Consider the following 18,657-nt stretch of genomic DNA (forward strand, 5'->3'; position numbering starts at 1 on the left):
TAAGTGCCTGACTGTGGGTGGGGTGGGATGTCATCGAAATGCAGACATATTCATTTGTGTTTATGTAATTCATTTCTCTCTCTGGGCCTGGTTACCCACAACAAATCTGCAGTTCCTTCCAAAGCCTCTTTCCGGTGGGTTTCCCCAGTCTGTCTTCACAGGTTGTGGTTAGTCAACCTCATCCTGCGCACAATAAGTAGTTCTGACACAGGGGCCACATAAAGTCTTGAGAGCCATTCTAGAGAAGGAATAAAAATAACCAGAGAGGAATCTTCCTTAATTACCCTCAGAAAAGGGTGAGAAATGGGACAACAAGGTAAAGTCAAATGAGATGACCGAGCCATATGATAATGGAAGAGAAAAGGAAAAAGATGCTGGCAACTCACCTGAAAAATCCCAAGGCCATGTGCATTGTGGCTGACAACACAGTCACTCGTGTGGGAAAACTGTGTTCCATGAAGTCCTCATTATCTAGCATAATTTGCTTTAAACATCGAGTTCTTAACCTAGATCCAAGTGTGGACTTCACAAAATTCTTGAATCCCCTGGAATTGTGTGTAACCTCTATGTACCTGTTGTGCATTTTCTAGAGATTACACAGTTCATGCAAATTTCAAAAAACAGTAAGTGTTCCCCAAGTACGTTAATGAACTACTCATTTTTTACAGAATTAAGTTCAAACTCCTTAGCAACTCCCTTGCTTTGTTCCTCACAGTCCCTTTGGCTCCAGCCAAACTGGATCATTCACTCACTGTTCTTTTCCCAACTCTTACACACACACACACACTTACTTACTTTTTCAACTGATTTATTTTCTTCTGAATAGAACCTTAGTTTATGTTTTTTTAGATTCTACTGTCCTTCAAGGTGCAAGTACAATGTTGCCTAGTCAGGATATTTCCTCTACTTCCTCTCCCGTTCCCCCACCTTAAACTCTGAAGTTAGCCAGCTGAGTTTCTTCCTCTCTCTTGTGGTGCTTACCAGCTTTTCCCTGTATAGAACTCTCTCTGGACTTTGTTGTCCAGTTGTCTTCTGGGCTAGGACTGTTTCCTGGCTTTTCTGTGTATACCAGGCAGTCAGCAAATGTTTTGGAGTAAGTCAGTCTCTGGGTTTATAGCTACATATATTTACTTTTCTAGAGGTACAAAACAAATTCTTTAGGGCCTGTCTGATGATAATATGTTTAATATAGAGTATTTTTTCTCATAAAGTCAATACAGGTGAATTTCTGCCACCATCCAATCTGTAAAAGACAAAAACAATAACTGATGTGTAGAGCTGGGCTTGTGTTTCCTGAGACCACAGTGAGAAGGGTCATTTTCTCACAAGGCTTGGCAGGGCCTACCTGGGTGGTAAACCAAAGAAGGAACTCATTATAACTTTGTCTCAGAGCTTGAGACTTAATGAGTGAAAAGAAATGAGCAATAAAACTGAGGGACTCACTTCCAGATCATAAACAGTGTTAAGTCTGCGTAGGTTTTCGTTTCTCTTCAAGGCATCAAATTGATGCAAGAGACTGTGATAATACTGCCCCCTTCTGTTACTCTGGATTGTTAATCTCAAGTCTGGTTTGATGATCCCGACATGAATTTTTAATTTCCAAGAAATGCATGCTTAGGCAAAGAGAAAAGGAAATTATAGGTTCAATGGAAGGCATGATTTTATTCGATCAGGTTCTCTCTTTTTATAGTTAACTTGACCATTAAATTTTGTTGTGAGGTATTAGTTCAATGGCTTTGTATTTGGATATTATATTTCAGTGAAATGAATGGAGTCAAGGATCATAACAAAATTAACCAATTCATTTATTTATGTGTGTTCTAAAGGGTTATGTAATTTCTTCTAGTGACTGGAATGTCCCTGGGGTGTTAAAGCATAACCACTGGTTGATGCATTGTGGCTTTTTTATTTAGGGCAGAACCTCTCAGATTAAGAGCAGTTAAAGAGATATGAATGCTGGTTCTTCACATATCAAAAGCCAGTACTACTCTCTGTGAATAACACTGTCAGTGAAATGACTTATCTCGGGACTTCTGAACAGCTTTGTAACTCTTTTTTCCTTTCCTCATAAGTCCCTTTGTATGTATCTCTAAAGTAGTTGAGGCCAGATACTGTAGGGCTTTGAATCTATACATAACAGGGGAGCCAATTAAGATATCTGGGCAAAGGAAGGCCTCTTTAGAAGGATGACACTGTCAGCTTTATGTTGAATGAACTGAAATGAAAAAGCTCGGAAAGAGGGAAGACATTAGCAGATCCATATAGTAATACTGTCACCAGTACCTCCACAATGCATCCGAAATCCTCACGTGTTTCCTCATTTATCCTCCCTCAACCCCAGTCTGAGCCACCAGCATCTATCTCTTGGATCCCTGGAATGCTGTCCTCTTGGATTTCCCTACAACAAATCTTGTTCTCCCACAATTCATTATCCCCATAGAACCCAAATTCGGCTTTAACAAACAAGTAAATGAGAACCTGTCACTTCTAACTTTAGACACATCAGTGACTTCCCATCACACTTAGAATGACATTCACACTCCCACCCCGGTGCAGGAGACCTAACATAGTATGACCCTTGTCTGCTTCTCAGACCCACACTCACCTCTTCTACTCACTGGGCTCCAATTCACTGACTTTTTTTTAAGGAAAGCACAAGGTTTATTAAAGCGAAAGTACACACTCAAGATGGGAATGCCAGCAAACCCAGAGAGAGAGTCACCCAATGTGGCTTCCTCGATTCCTTGAAAAAGCCAAGCTTAGTCTGAGCTCAGATTCTGAGCTTTGTTCTTGCCATTTCATCTGCCTATATCAGGGATTTCTAACCCTCAGGCCACAGACTGGTACCAACTGGTCCATGGCCTGTTAGAAATTGGGCTGCACAGCAGGAGGTGAGCAGCAGGTGAGTGAATGAACAAAGCTTCATCACTATTTGCAGCCACTCTCCAGTGCTAGCATCAATGCCTCAGGTCCACCTCAGATCATCATGTATTAGATTTTCATAGCAGCATCTCTCCCTGGTGCCAAAAAGGTTGGGGACCACTGGCCTAGAGCATGCTGTTCCCAGAATTTCACGAGGCTGGATTCTTGCCTCAGATTAAATATCATGTCCTCAAAGAGTCCCAACCTGTTGTACCCCATCCTCTTCTCTTTGTCCTCCAACTCTCAGCCCAGACATTCTTTTTATATCACCTGGTTCTATTTTATTCATAGCCCATGTCACTGTTTGAAATTATCATGCTCATTTATTTGTTTACTTATTTAAAGTCTGTGCTCCTTGCTCAGAATGGAAGCTACATGAAGGCAAGAACTTTGTCTGCCTTGTTCATCTCTGGGTCCCCAACATGTAGAGCTTACACCTGGCTCATGACAAATGTTCAGGAATTATTTATTGACTATATGAATCTGGGTAAAAGATAAAAAACAAGAGTAGGACAAATGGAAATGGAAGAGAAGAGACACATGAAAGAATTATAGTAGAGATAAGGGGGATTGATTTGATTATTAGGTATCAGGAGTCAATAGAAAAGGAGGAATCACATGATGAGTTTTCACTTGGGCAGTAGAGAAAGGCCGGTGATGCCATTAACTCAGAGAGAACTTGGTGGAGCATAATGGAAGGGAGTGGCAAATGGATATTTGTCTTTGGTCTTGAGTGTGAGATTCTGGTAAATTCATGTGAAGCTGCCCAGCAGGTATATAGAAGTTGGAAAGAGGCCGAGGCCAAACATTTATATTTTGGAGTCATTTTTATAATGATGATTGTCCACCGAGAATGAATCAGGTCAACACGGGAGGGTATGTAGTAAAGGAAGAAGAAAACTTTTAAAATGCAGGTTTTTGCTCAAATATGATTGTGTACAAGAAACCATGCTGAAATAAGTGATATCTAACAAATGAGGAGCAAAAACTAAAGCTTCATGGGGCCATAGATGGTAACATGACAATTTGACAAATAGAGAATATGTTACCCAGACCAGGACTATTATAACACTGCCATATGGTGCCCTTTGACCTGCCCCAAACACCTCTCAATAGGAAGCTCTGCATCCGAAAGGGGATCTGTATGACTGCTTTGCTTTCACCCCTTTGAATCTGTAAGGGGTCCAGAGTGAGGACTGGCTAAGGTTAATGGGTAATGTAACTTTCCTAGCTGGTAAATAATGGAACTGGTATTCGGACCCAGAACTGCCAATCCCAAAGCCCACACTTTTAACCATGATGCCCGAATGCTTCCCTGCACAGGAAATGATCATTCTTAGTACTTAAATTGTGTCAGTATTTTTTTGTATGTTTCTTTCCCTTTCCATCCCAGATTTGTGGCTATTATGTTAATAAACCAGGCAAACTTTATGAGCAGTAATGAAAGGTGACTATAGTTACTCATAAGGTTGTCTTTTTGTGCTGAACAAAAATAACTTATTCTTTTATTAGATCTTCTGTGTGTTACACAAGTGCCTTAAAGAACTGCTATTGCTTACAGAAAGTCAACTTTCCCAAACCCTCAGGATATCCTTAATTACAGGGCTCTTAGGTTATTGGAAATAGAAATAGTGTTTTGGATCCTCTTCCACCTCCATCCCCCAGCCTTAAATTATAGGCATACCCCATTTATTGTGGGAACTTGTTCCTGGAAATAATCACATTAACTAAACTGATGCTATAAGGATTATTATACCATTGTTACCTTGGAGATATGTTACTGATATCATACTTTGGCAATTGTCCTTGTTTCTCTTCAAGTCTTCTGAAGGTGTGATGTGCCTCTGGCTATAATTTATCCTTCATACTGTTGTTGGTCAATCCTTCTGGGCTACAGTGAGGTTTATGCTGCCCTTCTAAATGTCAAAGGATTTCTACCAGGCAATAACAGTCTGCTAACATGGGTTTCTTAGACCCTATCCTTGGAGACCTTTGAAGCTGTTGTGGTGAATTCTGTTCACTACCATTCTGTATCTTCCTTGATCTTTTGTAGAATCCTCAGCATTACCATTTACATATTTTTTGTCAGCCATCTCGAACCAAAGTGTTCACTGGCACACAAGTAATGGCAGAAAGAGGAACCTGGTGGAGTAAATAAATGATTGAGAAGGGCCACTGAAATGGCTCTTAATCCTCGTTGGCCGAGAACCAAATATGAATTATCAGTACAAACTAGCACTGTAATGGGCTTACATTTATATATACATATAAAACATTTCTGAAATCAACAGAACACTAATGAGTCAGCCCAGTTGGGCAGTTCTAAATGAATTCTAAAAGAGTGCCTCTCTGCCTTCATGCCCGGTAAATGTGTAGTGACACAGGGTGGCACTTTCTTTAGTCCATCAATAATTTATTAATGGGCATTTTGTGCTAGGCATGATGTTCCTTAGAGTTTCAAAAAAATGACTTAATTTTGGTTAGTTCCATGCCTCTCATGTATGACTTTTTTCAGCACTCTTAACAGCAGTTTTTCCTTTCTTCTATGCATCACTTATTCCTCTTCAGCTCTTACTCAGTGAGTGAGTGCCTGCCTTTGTTTTGCCCTACTAGGTTATCAGCTCCTAGAGGGTCAATCTCTCATCTGATAAATCTTTGCGTTCTCTACAGTGTCTATCATAGTTCTTTGTACAAATAGATATGTAAATATTCAAGTAAATGGAAGATGATAAGAGACATGGAGCAGAAGAGGAATTTTAAAGGGGCTCAATGTTTCTTTTGTCGGGGTCCATCAACCTTAATCATTATTACTGATTGGGGGAGGACTCTACATTGACTGGTTTATCCAGTGGCTCTGCAGGTAAACTTTTGGGAAGGAGGAGTTATTATTGTGAAGCATTAATGTTCTCTATGTGGACTCCATTGGTCACATTCATTGAGTAATGACTTTTTCTTTATACTTACAGTTATTAATGTCCCGGACAAAATGGCAATAAAAGGAGTGCATTTTCTTACTGTCTTGGGTGCAGAAAAGAAATCCATTACTTCTCTAGTCCATTTATCTAATTTTTTATCTTAATTCATGATTGTATTTAATATTGTATCTAGGGGTAATATCAGCCTCTGTGTCCAGTATAATGGCACTTGAACAAAATAGACATATGTAAGTAGTCTCAAGATCTCATTTAAATATATGAAAAATTCAGGGGGATGGTCAAGAGACACCAGGTTGAAATCAGTTTCTAGCAGATACATAAATCTTTGTTTAGGTCACTCCATTTGTTCATAGGCATTCTTTTTCCTGATAAATGGTAACCAGATTTATCAACAAGATATACAACAATGGCTCCATTTCAAGCAGTTGCCTAATATTCTCTGGCAGCCATTGGAACCATTCATTGCAACCTAGCCTGTCATTTTGAGAGACCTTAGGGTAATTGTGAGATGTGCTTGAGGCTCAAATCATTGTCTATAAAGGGAACATGCAATTTCCTTGGGAAAGCTGTGCAAATCTGCATTATACAGAAAAAAAAATGATGTTTCCTAACTCACATTTGAATTGTATGTTTTGGCCCCTGAAATCTTGTGCTGAGTATATGTATCTATATAGGTCAGTCATTACCAGGCCTTCCTTGCAACCCAAACCCCACTCCACAGGTATTTTTGGAAAGGGTGCAGAATGACTGATGTATAAAATGGTTGTATTGAAATTGCCTGGTACCTTTTAGTAAACCATATTTTTTTTCAGCACCTAAGCACTTAAAAACAAGCAAACAAACAAACAAACAGACAAACCCTAGGATTTTCCCCAAGATGTTATTGTTCTGAGGGAGAGTTATCCTAAAAGCAGTTTCTTATTTCTAAAAGCTTCTAGATTCTGGAACATAAACATATAAATCTATATTATCCATCCTTTTAGATTCATGAGGAGTCATCTCTGATGCTGTGATTATAAACTTTTTATTTTTCATCTTTGGAATCTTTTTCATCTTTGGAATCATCATCCCATTTAGAATCAACCTTTCAGGAGTAAGGAAAATTAGATATGACACATGAGATCAGACTATTGCTGTATGCAGCTAAAATTTCTTGATACCATTGCCCCCATCGGTAGTTTGTTCATTCATTCATTCATATGTTCATTCTAAAAATCCTTTGACAAATACTTTTAGAGTGCTTTCTCTGCCAAGCACTGAACTAGGAGTGGGGATGTAGTGATGATCCATGCTTGGAATGTGTTGTGCTATGTGATGCCAAATCCAAATATTGGGGACATATTGAGGATATTTAATGAAAGGAATTATATGACTAAATAAGTTTAGTGTAGTTAAAAGGGGGTTTTGTGATTAGACAGGCTGGGTGTGACCTGTTAACTACTTAACCCTTGGAGGAGCTTTTATTCTCCTTAAATGCCAATATTCGAGTATTCTTGTGGGATTTAAAAGCAATAATATATGTGAAAATGTCTGGCAGTTAAAGTTAGTTTTATTTGTTAATTTTATTAATTTATTTGACCACAGACACAGACATGGGCATTTTAAGAAACTGATGTCAGTGAAATCTTGAAACTGGAAACTTTGTGATACTTTACTCTTCCAAAGGTGCTCCTTTTAATGGTCTTTCATTTTTCTATTCCAGTTAGACCCCATACTGGGTACTTGAATGACCTGTCTGTAGTGGTGAGTGAAGAAAGGCTGGTTTTTGCAGTCAGTTCATTTCTCTGGGACCTGACTACCTGAAAATGTTCCTGTTCGCAAGGAGAACTCCATGTTTTAAGAAATACACTGAAATCAACTACTATATATTCTCAACCAACAGCACGTTCTGACATGACCCTGTCAGCTTCTTAACATATCTTTTTCTTGGGCCATTCTGAGAATATTCTCTTGCTCCTGCAATTAAATTCAACAAACATTTACTGAGCATCTTCCATATGCCAGAGCCTGTGCTACCTAGGATACCAAAATGAGTGAAAAGCAATTTCTCCTCCATGGATTTCTTGCAAATAACTCAAAGGGCAAGGAAAAAGGGTCTGAATACCAAGTAGTATTCAGAGCATACCTGAAATTCCCAGCTTTGACTTGTTGGGTCTTCTAGTAAAAACAGTTCGCTTTCGTTCCTTGAACTAAATCTTTTTATTATCTGATCTTTGCCCTTCTCTCTTCTTGCTGTTCCCCATGTGCAGGTGCCACTGGTGAGATTCATTTCACCCTACGAGTATGACATGTTTGGATTTAGTTGTGAAAAATGCCTTCTGCAAACACTTGCTACACCAAAGTGACTGTGCTGAATCACTGTAAAATGATGTGAGATAATTTGAAATGAGCCCACCTATTCATTCACTTTCTTCCAATTGTCAACTTTTGAAAGGTATAGCTACTGTCTAAGGCAGGAGAGTATGTTTTTAAATGAGCTAGTTATCCATCTCCAAGGACAAATGTTTTTAGAGGTTCTATATCTCTTTCTTTTTTCCTATTCCCTTCCCAGCAAGGAAAAGCAGACTTTCGGAAAAAGGTTCAGTCCCATCACCAGCACGAATGAGTAATGTGGTACTGCTCCAACCACTCATTCACAAAAGCCCATGGGATATGGACAGAGGGTGGAGGAAGAGGGACAGAGATAATTGAACTGAGCATAAATATAATCACATTGCCCATTACTTATCGAATATGTGCTATGTGCCGAGCACTTCCAGAACATTATCTCTAATACTTTCATCAATCCTGTGAAGTGGCTGTTTTTATTTCTAATAGTATAGACATGAGGAGACTATCTTCAGAGAGAGAAAGTGATTAGCTCGTGATCATATAGCCGATAGGTACCTCTTTTAAACCCTGCTTGCCTGATTTTCAAACCTGTTCCTTTTCTTTGTAATCAGGATTTTCAAACTCTATTTCCTGCAAGTTGCTTCAGGGGGTTCAGTAAATTCCACTTATACGTACATACGTACATAAAACTATTTAGAAAAAAATAAAAATGCACTCTAGAGACAACTAAAATATTATTGCAATTTCTGACAGATTGTTTTTTAAATAAGTGTTTTTGAACTTACCACCTAAGCTTATTCTGTTGCATATTTTGGAATGGCAATAAAGATGTCATTTGAAAAATGGATTTCCTAGGTAGGAGATAGAGGTTGACAATTACTGGCCTACAAATTACACTACTTCTTTACCAGGAGATATATTAAATAATATATTAAATAATAATTTGGCAAACGTAATGAAGACTATACCAACATGTATAATACAACCTACATAACAAGCATCATACAGTGGATAATACAAAATCGTTAAGCAGGCTGCCAGCAGAAAAACTGTACAAGGAGGCAGATGGACTTCTTTTGTTGTTTATAACTCTTACTAAAATACTGGATGTGTATTTGCTGGAACCAATCGATAATTGGGCAATTATATTCTATTTTTTTCTTTATTGGACTATCATTGAAAAAATAGAGTCTGCATTTCTCTTGTTTAGGTTTCATAATGATGAGATCACAGTTTGAAAACACATATGTGCGAATCGTCCTTACGCAACTTCATGGCCAAATTGTGCCCTCCTAACTTTGACCACTTTTCCAGAAAAGTTTCCTTGTTTTGAAGAGAAATCAAAAAAGTGATTGCACATCTGTGCGTAGTACAGGAACATGTATATCCCCTCCTCATACCCACATATAAAAAATCTTAAACCCTAGAAATCAGTCAATAATATCACCTTCATACCAAGAAGAACAGTACTTCCTTTTTAGATCAGCATAAAAATTTTTAGAAGCTTGGATCTCGAAATGACAGTTCACTTGGAAGAATTTTTTTCTGCAGACTTCCTTTCAGAGGCATCGTGGAGATATGAGCGGCTTTAGCTATTATTCGTATTTTATGAGAGTAGAGTTCAAGAGTATTTTCAGGTGGAGACCGTAAGAGAAATGACTGCAGAGCATGTTTGCTATTGCCTCCGACTTTTACGTGGACCTGAGGCTGCAGTGGATGACCTTGACTGGTCTCTCCTTCCAACTTTAAGATTACACTAACCTAAGCCCAATTCTTCCTTGTAAGGCTTTATGTTAACAAGAAAGACCACTGTTTGCTGCCCTCTTTGTGTTTCTTACCTAGCAAATTACTTCCTAATATGTCTCTGAAGATTCGACAGCTGTATTTTATCTTTATTTTTGCCATCAGTCACAGTATCTCTACAAGGGGAAACAACTTCATTTTATGGAAATAGAAGCAGAGGCCACTTGACGTTAAATGGTTTCTCCATATCATATGTGAACTATGCAGGACCAATAGCTGAATGCAGCAGCAAGCATCTTTCTGCAAATAAGAGACAGTGCTCAAAAATCTAGAAATTTTTAATCTTTGTCTTCCATTGGTATGAGTTTGAGTATGAGTGTGTGCTTGTATGTGAGCATTTGAGTTCAGAGATGGTATAGAATTCAGCTTTGTATTTCAAGTACCTAGCACTGTGCTGGACAAACATAGGTACTCCATAAATCCATGTGGAATGAAAGAAAGGGAACATAACCTTGTTTAGCAGAAGATAGTGGCATTTTCATTTTTAACCATTGTGGAACTGATTATTCTCATTTCCTCATTCTGCCACCCCACTTCTCCCACTAAACCCTGAAATTCTCCCCATCATTAGTAAATACATCTATAGCAAGCAATGATCTTTATCTGAAGCTACATAGTGGGAAGAGCAAAGATTTTACAAGTAAAACTGAATTTCAATCTTCAGGCATCTTTTTAACTTCTTTATGCTTCCACTTGAGTCCAACACCAACAAATAAATAGAGCAGCTTCTACCACTCTCACGAATACTACTGGTATTCATATAGCACTTGCCTAGAGCCAAGGAATGTATTAGGGGTCTTACATTCATCGTAGTATCGAATCTGCACACCATACCTGGGAGGCAGGTCTTATTATTTCCATTTTACCCTGGCTCAGAGACATCAAGTCTTCTGTCCAGTGTCACACAGCCAGTCAAGCAGAGCTGGAAGAGAGGTAATGACCGCTGTAAGTGCTTGATGGCTGGCCCTTCATTAACAGGAGCTATGATGATAATGCAGGAGTCTTTGGGGCCCGTAGCACAGTGAGTGCACAGCATCTTAGTATGAGTAAGTTTACAAGATCAATTCTCTCCCTTCCTGATAACCAAGACAGCAGCGTAAAAGCTATCTGTGCTTGAGGGGAGAGGAAACTTAAGGATGGGTTGGAGGTGAGAATGTGGGAAGTGAACACATTGTTTCAAAATTAAAATTGTCCTTTTGAGAATGTACTCTTCAACATTCAGCTCCGGGGGTGTGTGACAGTGGAGAACAAGAAACAGAGGCTAAGACACATTTGATCAACTCCACGATTTACCCGCGGTGAATCTTGATGTGCTATATAGGCTTGACTATTACAAAGAACAGGATAGAACATTCTTCCTTGCTCTGTCCTAAAGAGAAATCTGTAGCTGTGTGTTCAGCCTTCGAGCGAGTGTGGCATCCTGTAATGTTTTAGCGGAGGGTTGCCGGAAGAGAGAACATTGGTAGTGTTATCTGCTGACACGCGGGACAGGAATACACTCATAGCCTAGACTTGGCCTCTTGCCTCTTGTTAAGGCACCGGACAGCCGGGCTTACTGACAGCTTTCCTGAGACACACTCGCTTACTCTAGCACTATTTAAATCTCTCTATGTAGTGTATTGCTTTGTTTCCTTCAAGCCTATTATCTCTTTAATCTCACTTCTCATTAGTTTACATCCCCAAGACTAAAGGAACAAGAAAGGAAGGGTACAGAGCAGAGGATGTTAACCGATCTTGAACCATTTGTCTGATTTCTCAAAAAGGTGAGAGAGAGGGCCAGATCTTCTCACTTTCTTGAGACTTCAGGTAGATTAAAATATAAGTATGCCTAAAGGGGGCCAGCAAAACATTTTTTTTTTAACAATTTAACAAGTTAGCATTTTAATACAAAAGAATATAAAGCGATATAATTGTACGAAGAATAGGATATTTTCAGTGTTTATTAAAAAATGTGAATTCTGAGTGTATTTCAGGTCGTGTGGTCAAGGTTAAGGCTGTCTGATGAATGTTGTATTTTTTCAATTGTCAGAGCGTATCTCTGTGAGTGTATGTGTAATCTCATTTCAAAAAGAAGGTTTACAGGCCAGATTTACAGATTTTTGGTAATGTGAGTACCTAGCCACGTGATCCCCTGGTTCTTCTTTTTACTTAGCTCTTCCTAAGAGGCTTTGCCCCTGACACAGAATGGAAACTTTTATGCTTATATGTTCATTTTTGAGATTTCATAAGATTCTATAAGCAGTCCACCATCCAAAAAAGGTTAGAAACTACTTGTCTCAAAAATAGCCTAACCTATGAAACCCAAATCAATGAACAGAGCTCCTAATTTTTGAAATTCAGAATCCTTTTTTTAAATTGTAAAATTCTTTAGCCTCACAATTTAACTTAATATTCAAAACTGTCTTAAATGACTTGCTGTTTTATTTTTTTTTCCAAATGTGTAGTGATCTTGAAATTCTTCTTTTTCAAAAATTGCTTCCTCTCTATTCCTAACTCTAGAATATATAAGGTTAAAAACAGGAGATCGATCACACTGAATAGGCAGTGGTCTAAACCTCACCGTGTGATCTGTTTCTCTAAGATAGGATGGTGATTTTCATTTCCCAAGTTCCTGTTAGCTTTAAAAGGCTATGGATCTCCTTACTCCCATTCTTCTCTTGCTGCCAAACTTTCCACAGAGTATTTTAATATCCAATCTCCAAAGTTATTGTCATGGTGCACTGACCTACTCTGTTAGAAATAAAACATTTGATTACTTTTAACTACAACCAAACCCAGATTCAGACTTATTGTTTTCTTGACTTAGTGGCAACTAAATGTTTATCTTGTCAAATTGGTGAACAGTGCACTTCTAGTAATACTCAAGCTACTATGAAAACTTCAAGATAAAAAAAAAATAGAACTTTTGGCTCAAGTTGCCAAATACAGAGCTGCACTAATAGCTTAGGGACAGTAGATGGCGACATAAGTGCATCAAATAATAAACATTTCCTTAATTGGTCCAGTGTTAAGATTTCAATGATTGAGGCCAGAACAGGTTAAAACATTAGTTAAAGAAACAAAGTCAAATATAATTAGGTGTTGGAGTGTTAGATAATACTCTGTGTTTGGTAACCTGATAGTTATTGAAAGGAAAGATTATTAAACTAGAAATTAATTTACCCAACTGCTGAGTCTATCTTCAAACTAATTCTTGGGGTGAGTTGGCCATAAACAAATGTATCCCATAAAATGCATCTAATTCATACTTTCCATTTTGGGTTTTCATGTATATATTTTTAATAGCGGTTGTTTGAGATGGAGTGTTATTCACATGTATTATTTATAGATGAATTACTATATGCTTATTAGGAATGTGAGTCCTAAGACACTGGTGTTTTAAAGGGGAAATGGCCGACTTACTGTAAACTGTTGGCTGAGCCATTATTGACTGGCAGGATCAACTGGAAGCACTTTGTTAGTGGATTAGGTTGCCCTGGAAATGCCTTCCTGAAACTCTAATGATGCACTTAAGGGCCTCCTCTGGGACAAGAGTAAAATGTCTCTTAGCAGGCGTGTCTTCCAGCAGAGTCCTCTTGGGATGAGTGGGGAGGGGTTGGGGCACACCCAAAGAGATGCTCAGTCAGGAAACAGCCCCAGAAAAAGGTTGCAGGTTCCAATTTCTTACAGGTAAGCTGAGATATTGAAGGTAATGACTTACTGGTGTAAACTGTGGGCTTTCTGTGGGTACTAGTGCTTCATGTATTCTTTGGAAAGAGCGCCATTCATTCATTCATTTATCATTTATTTATTGGAGGGGCAGGAAGATGGAGAGAGAAGGAAAAAAGAGGAGGGCATTTGAGAGAACATGATTTAATCCCCTTTAATAAAAAAAAAGAGCTGCTTTGAAGCTTGAAAGTTGAGGCCATTCATTATTGTGTGTGTGTGTGTGTGTGTGTGTGTGTGTGTGTGTGTTAACAAGCTTTAGGGGAAATTTGCCCTTCCTTGAAATTTATTGCAAGGGTTTGTTCATAGATTTTTCAAGTGAAAAATCACTTGTGTTTATCTCACCACTAGGTTGGGGGCTAATTTCTGGGGGGTGGGGGTGGCAATGGAGGTCTAAAGGCCAGAGGAAAGGGCAAAGCAAAGCCCTGGGAAACTCCAGACCTCGGGACAGGGCGGGCAGGGGAGCGGCTGCGCCGTGCTGCGTCCCCGCCCCAAGCCCTGAGCGCCCCGAGTCGCGTGCCCATGGCCCGCGCTCGGCGTCCCCGTGCAGTCCTGGCGACCTGTCACTGAGGAGGACGTGGCTGGAACTGCCTCCGCTTTCTCCAAGCCATATTCCTTTAAGATGATGTAATAGTCATTTCCCTGGATGGTTTCTCGCCTGCACTGCTGAAACAACAGCAGCCCAACTGCACTGGGAACTGTGGAACCACCCAGCTCCGCCGCCCGCCGAAGCCCGAGCCGAGCCCCCGCCGGCATCTCTGCGCTGCGGCGGCGCCGGCTCGCACCGGCTCCCACCTGGCTGGGAACATGGGAGCCCGTTCGCCCTTGCCGGCAGGTGGGGTGGCTACCTGGGACCCCAGCACAGCACCTCCGTCTTTCTTTCTGCTTCTGGGCTTTCTGAAAAGCTTCTAAGTCCCAGTACCTCTTGCAACTCTCTTCTGTTTTAAGGATTCTTACTAAAGGTTTGATTTTTTTTTTTTTTTCCTGGCGACGCTCTGGTTGAATATTTTTCTCTGCTTTGCTTCTTCAACCCAGTCACCTCGCATCATGGTTTAACTTTTTGTGACTTGTTTTAACTTGAGATTGGCAGTGAATACATACATACATTCATACGAATATACATTTATATAAATATATACATATAACTATTATTTTCTAAGAGCACATCTCTCTGGCACTTTTCATTGATACCTCTGCCCTTTACCTCTATGGGATTTGACAAGCTTGAGGTTAGTGTGGCTGTGGATTCTGACTGCTTTGCAAATGGGTATTTCTTCACAAGACTGGGTGTCCAGCACCCACTAAGGTAAGTTCTGAGGCTTATTGATTTTCCTGTCCAGCTGAAAAAAAAATCGCCTTTTGGAAGTTGAAAATTGCATATTCCTTTTAAATGCAGAAATACAAATAGAAATGTGTTTAATACTAATCGCTGGAGACAGAGGCATATGGATAAGCATGTAGACACAAAATAGCATGAGAGAAGCTACGGTTTAGTTGAAGAATGGCTGAAATCAGTAATTCCAGGGCTGCTTATGTAAAATAATCTCTCCCTCCTTCCCTCCCACCCTCACTCCTTCTTCCCTCCTTCCCTCTCCCGCCCTCTCCTCTCTCCAGTGCTCTCTCTTTTTCTGTCTCATGCTGGGTTTGAGGAAATAATTTTCTTTCTTTTCCTTCAGATAGACCTCTGAGTAACTGACGACTTGGCCTGCCTTATCTACTGAGCCTGGGGGAAGATCGAATGGAGATGAGTTGATTATATTCCATGAAGTAATAGCTCACCACCAGCCAAGGTTTAAACTACTTCACCTGTGGACGCTTCTAAATTTTGCTTTCTTGAGAGGGGGCAAAAAAAAAACAAACTGGGATAAGAGGAGGTCTTTTTAAACGAGGTAGCATCCTTCTCCCTCCCTTACAAGTTGATGCAAAGGACAAGGCTGTGACTCCATTGGATTGCACTTTCAAATCAAAATAGGAGGAGAAGAAAGGGACAATGGCTCTGAGTGGGAACTGCAGTCGTTATTATCCTCGAGAACAAGGGGCCGCAGTTCCCAACTCCTTCCCTGAGGTCGTGGAGCTGAATGTTGGGGGTCAAGTTTATTTTACTCGCCATTCCACATTAATAAGCATCCCTCATTCCCTCCTGTGGAAAATGTTTTCCCCAAAGAGAGACACTGCTAACGATCTAGCCAAGGACTCCAAGGGAAGGTTTTTCATTGACAGAGATGGATTCTTGTTCCGTTATATTCTGGACTATCTCAGGGACAGGCAGGTGGTCCTGCCTGATCACTTCCCAGAAAGAGGAAGACTGAAAAGGGAAGCTGAGTACTTCCAGCTCCCAGACTTGGTCAAACTCCTGACTCCTGATGAAATCAAGCAAAGCCCGGACGATTTCTGCCATAGTGACTTTGAAGATGCCTCCCAAGGAAGCGACACGAGAATCTGCCCCCCTTCCTCACTGCTCCCTGTGGACCGCAAGTGGGGTTTTATTACCGTGGGTTACAGGGGGTCCTGTACCATGGGCAGAGAGGGGCAGGCAGATGCTAAGTTTCGAAGAGTTCCTCGGATTTTGGTTTGTGGAAGAATTTCCTTGGCAAAGGAGGTCTTTGGAGAAACTTTGAATGAGAGCAGAGACCCTGACCGAGCCCCAGAAAGATACACCTCCAGATTTTATCTCAAATTCAAGCATCTGGAAAGGGCTTTTGATATGTTGTCGGAGTGTGGATTCCACATGGTGGCCTGTAACTCCTCGGTGACAGCTTCTTTCGTCAACCAATATACAGATGACAAGATCTGGTCAAGCTACACTGAATACGTCTTCTACCGTAAGTGCAGAGAATTCTTTTTATTTTTCGAGTGTATTGATTCTCTTTACAGATGTATATGGTCTGCACGTTCAGTCAGTGCCTAAGGAATTCTATTTGGGTATTAAAAAAAAAAAAACTCTTGAGGTATAGAGTATTAGAGGTTATAATTCAGCTCTCATGTCTTACCTAAGGCAACTTCTATCAGTTTTTCCAATAAAAATCACAATATTCAAAGGCTTCAAAAATCACATGATGCAAATGATATTGGTATAGGTAATATGTGGAATGCAAACAGATATGTATGACTATTTGCCAGATACTGAATTGTTAGATTGGGCAATGATTAGAACTTGGCTGTTGGGCCACGGAGGTTGGTAGACTCAGAGTGGATGAAGTGCTGCTATTCTTTTATCTGAATTTTGGGGTCTATTGAGCTGGTTGCTGAAGACTTGCTTTCATCAGGGGCTCTGAAAACACAAATGGATGTAGTACTGAATGACGTGATCTTGGCTAGATGGCAGTATAGACTGATAAAAGACCCCCTTTCTCTACCCCCTCAACCCAAGTCTAAAATTTGCTTTTATAGGCCTTACAAATCTGCTACTTGATTCTTTAGCATTTCATACTGAGACCTGAGTTGAACTGCAGACTTAATGAAGCTAAACTTTGTTTAAGATCCATCTAAAAGGAGCGAGATTCTTAAAATTGTCAATCACATGCAAACATCTAGACAGCTGAGGTGATAGAATTACTGACATAGAAGGAAACCAGAGGGAAAAAAGGAAAGTATTGTACTAAAGCTTTTTAAGTAAGAGTTTCTTAGAGGTCAGTTCATTTGCTTAAATGACAACTTATGGTATGGATTGCCCGTTTTCTTGAAATGGCATTCTTCTAAATAAACTATAAGCCATTGACCTCTGAAGGGAGAATAATAAATCAGTCTGTAAAGTTTAGTGCTTGATTTAACTGCTGATATTCAACAGGCCCGGGAGTTGGGAAGTGAATTATATAAGAAATATGTTTCCAGTGTTCACAATCAATTTCCTCTATTCTTATTTTAAAGCAAACCCATACACTTAGGAGGTTAAAACATCTAAATTTCTTTAAACATAAAGGAACAAATGAATTTCTTGGACTGATTTTTGCCTGCAGTTGTGTTTATTCCTTTGGAGATGGTGCTGGGAATCTGGGTGAATTGGCCAGTGTGAAGCTTGAGTCGTTCACAATTTGGGTTTTCAGAAGCGAAGACACATGGATTATGTAGAAAGGACAGCCTGTGGAGAAAAATAAAATCAGCTGTCAGTTCAGAAGCATATAGATGTGTAGTAACAAGTATGATTTGGTCCAATATCCCTATTTATGGCCTTTATCTATAATCTCGATCTTTCTCTGTACTGGAGATCAGCCACAGATACTGCTTTCTTTCTTCTGGTGAATTTTCCACTAGTGTAGAGATAAGACTCTAGCTTTTTAGCCTTTTGTAAAAAAAAAAATTGACATTATCTGTGATTCTGTAGAACAAATATCTTCTCACTTTTTGGGGAAAAAAATCACCTTAAAGAGAGTCCGAATCTATTTGTGGTATTTCCCTTGTTCTCCAATTTCTAATATTTGAAAACATCATCTTTAAAAGCTTCAGTCAAATAAATAAAAACATATCAGCCCCCCGCCACCAAAAAAGGCCACACTAGGTTTCTAATCACTTGCCCACCTAAATGAGACCCAGAACCTAACATGTATTTGCTTACTAGCTCAGTGACATTTCTGTGCTCATCAAAGACTCGTATGTCTAATACTGTGCCCTCTTTAGGTTGATCTGGATGGGCTCTGTTCTCCTAAACATGTAATTGCTTTCTTCTTTGTTGGACTGCTGAGAGGTTGCTGAGGGTCTATCCCTCCGTGGACAGGCTGGTACAAACACGCAGCAACTTCATATTGCACAGCATGTATGTTGCATTTGATATACTTCCGCTTTGTGCCTAACGTCTTTGGCTCAGTGTTAACTCTTCCTCTGTCTTAGGACCAATAAAACTGACAGCTGGCTTTCTAGGGTGCATAACAGCTTCCGTGCAGCTGCTTAGCCATAATTATTTAATTAGAAGCTGCCAACTGTGCCTATATAAGCATTAATTCATCAAGCTGTTGTGATTGGGTTA

General features: G+C 39.8%; 1 protein-coding gene across 8 annotated transcripts in view; it reads left to right on the top strand.

The window, feature by feature from the left end:
- Window positions 1-18,657, top strand: part of KCTD16 (potassium channel tetramerization domain containing 16) — a 234,122-nt gene that overhangs the window by 15,052 nt on the left and 200,413 nt on the right. For 3 of the 8 annotated variants that reach the window (XM_039836438.1, XM_039836440.1, XM_039836442.1), the window contains exon 3: window positions 15,374-16,519. In XM_039836438.1, coding sequence (XP_039692372.1) covers window positions 15,688-16,519 — 832 coding nt within the window. In that variant the 5' untranslated portion in view covers window positions 15,374-15,687. The other 5 variants (XM_039836441.1, XM_039836443.1, XM_039836444.1 and 2 more) reach the window with 5 other exon arrangements.

This window comes from Pteropus medius, unplaced genomic scaffold, assembly GCF_902729225.1.
Source record: "Pteropus medius unplaced genomic scaffold, Ma_sr-lr_union100, whole genome shotgun sequence".
Lineage (NCBI taxonomy): Eukaryota > Metazoa > Chordata > Mammalia > Chiroptera > Pteropodidae > Pteropus > Pteropus medius.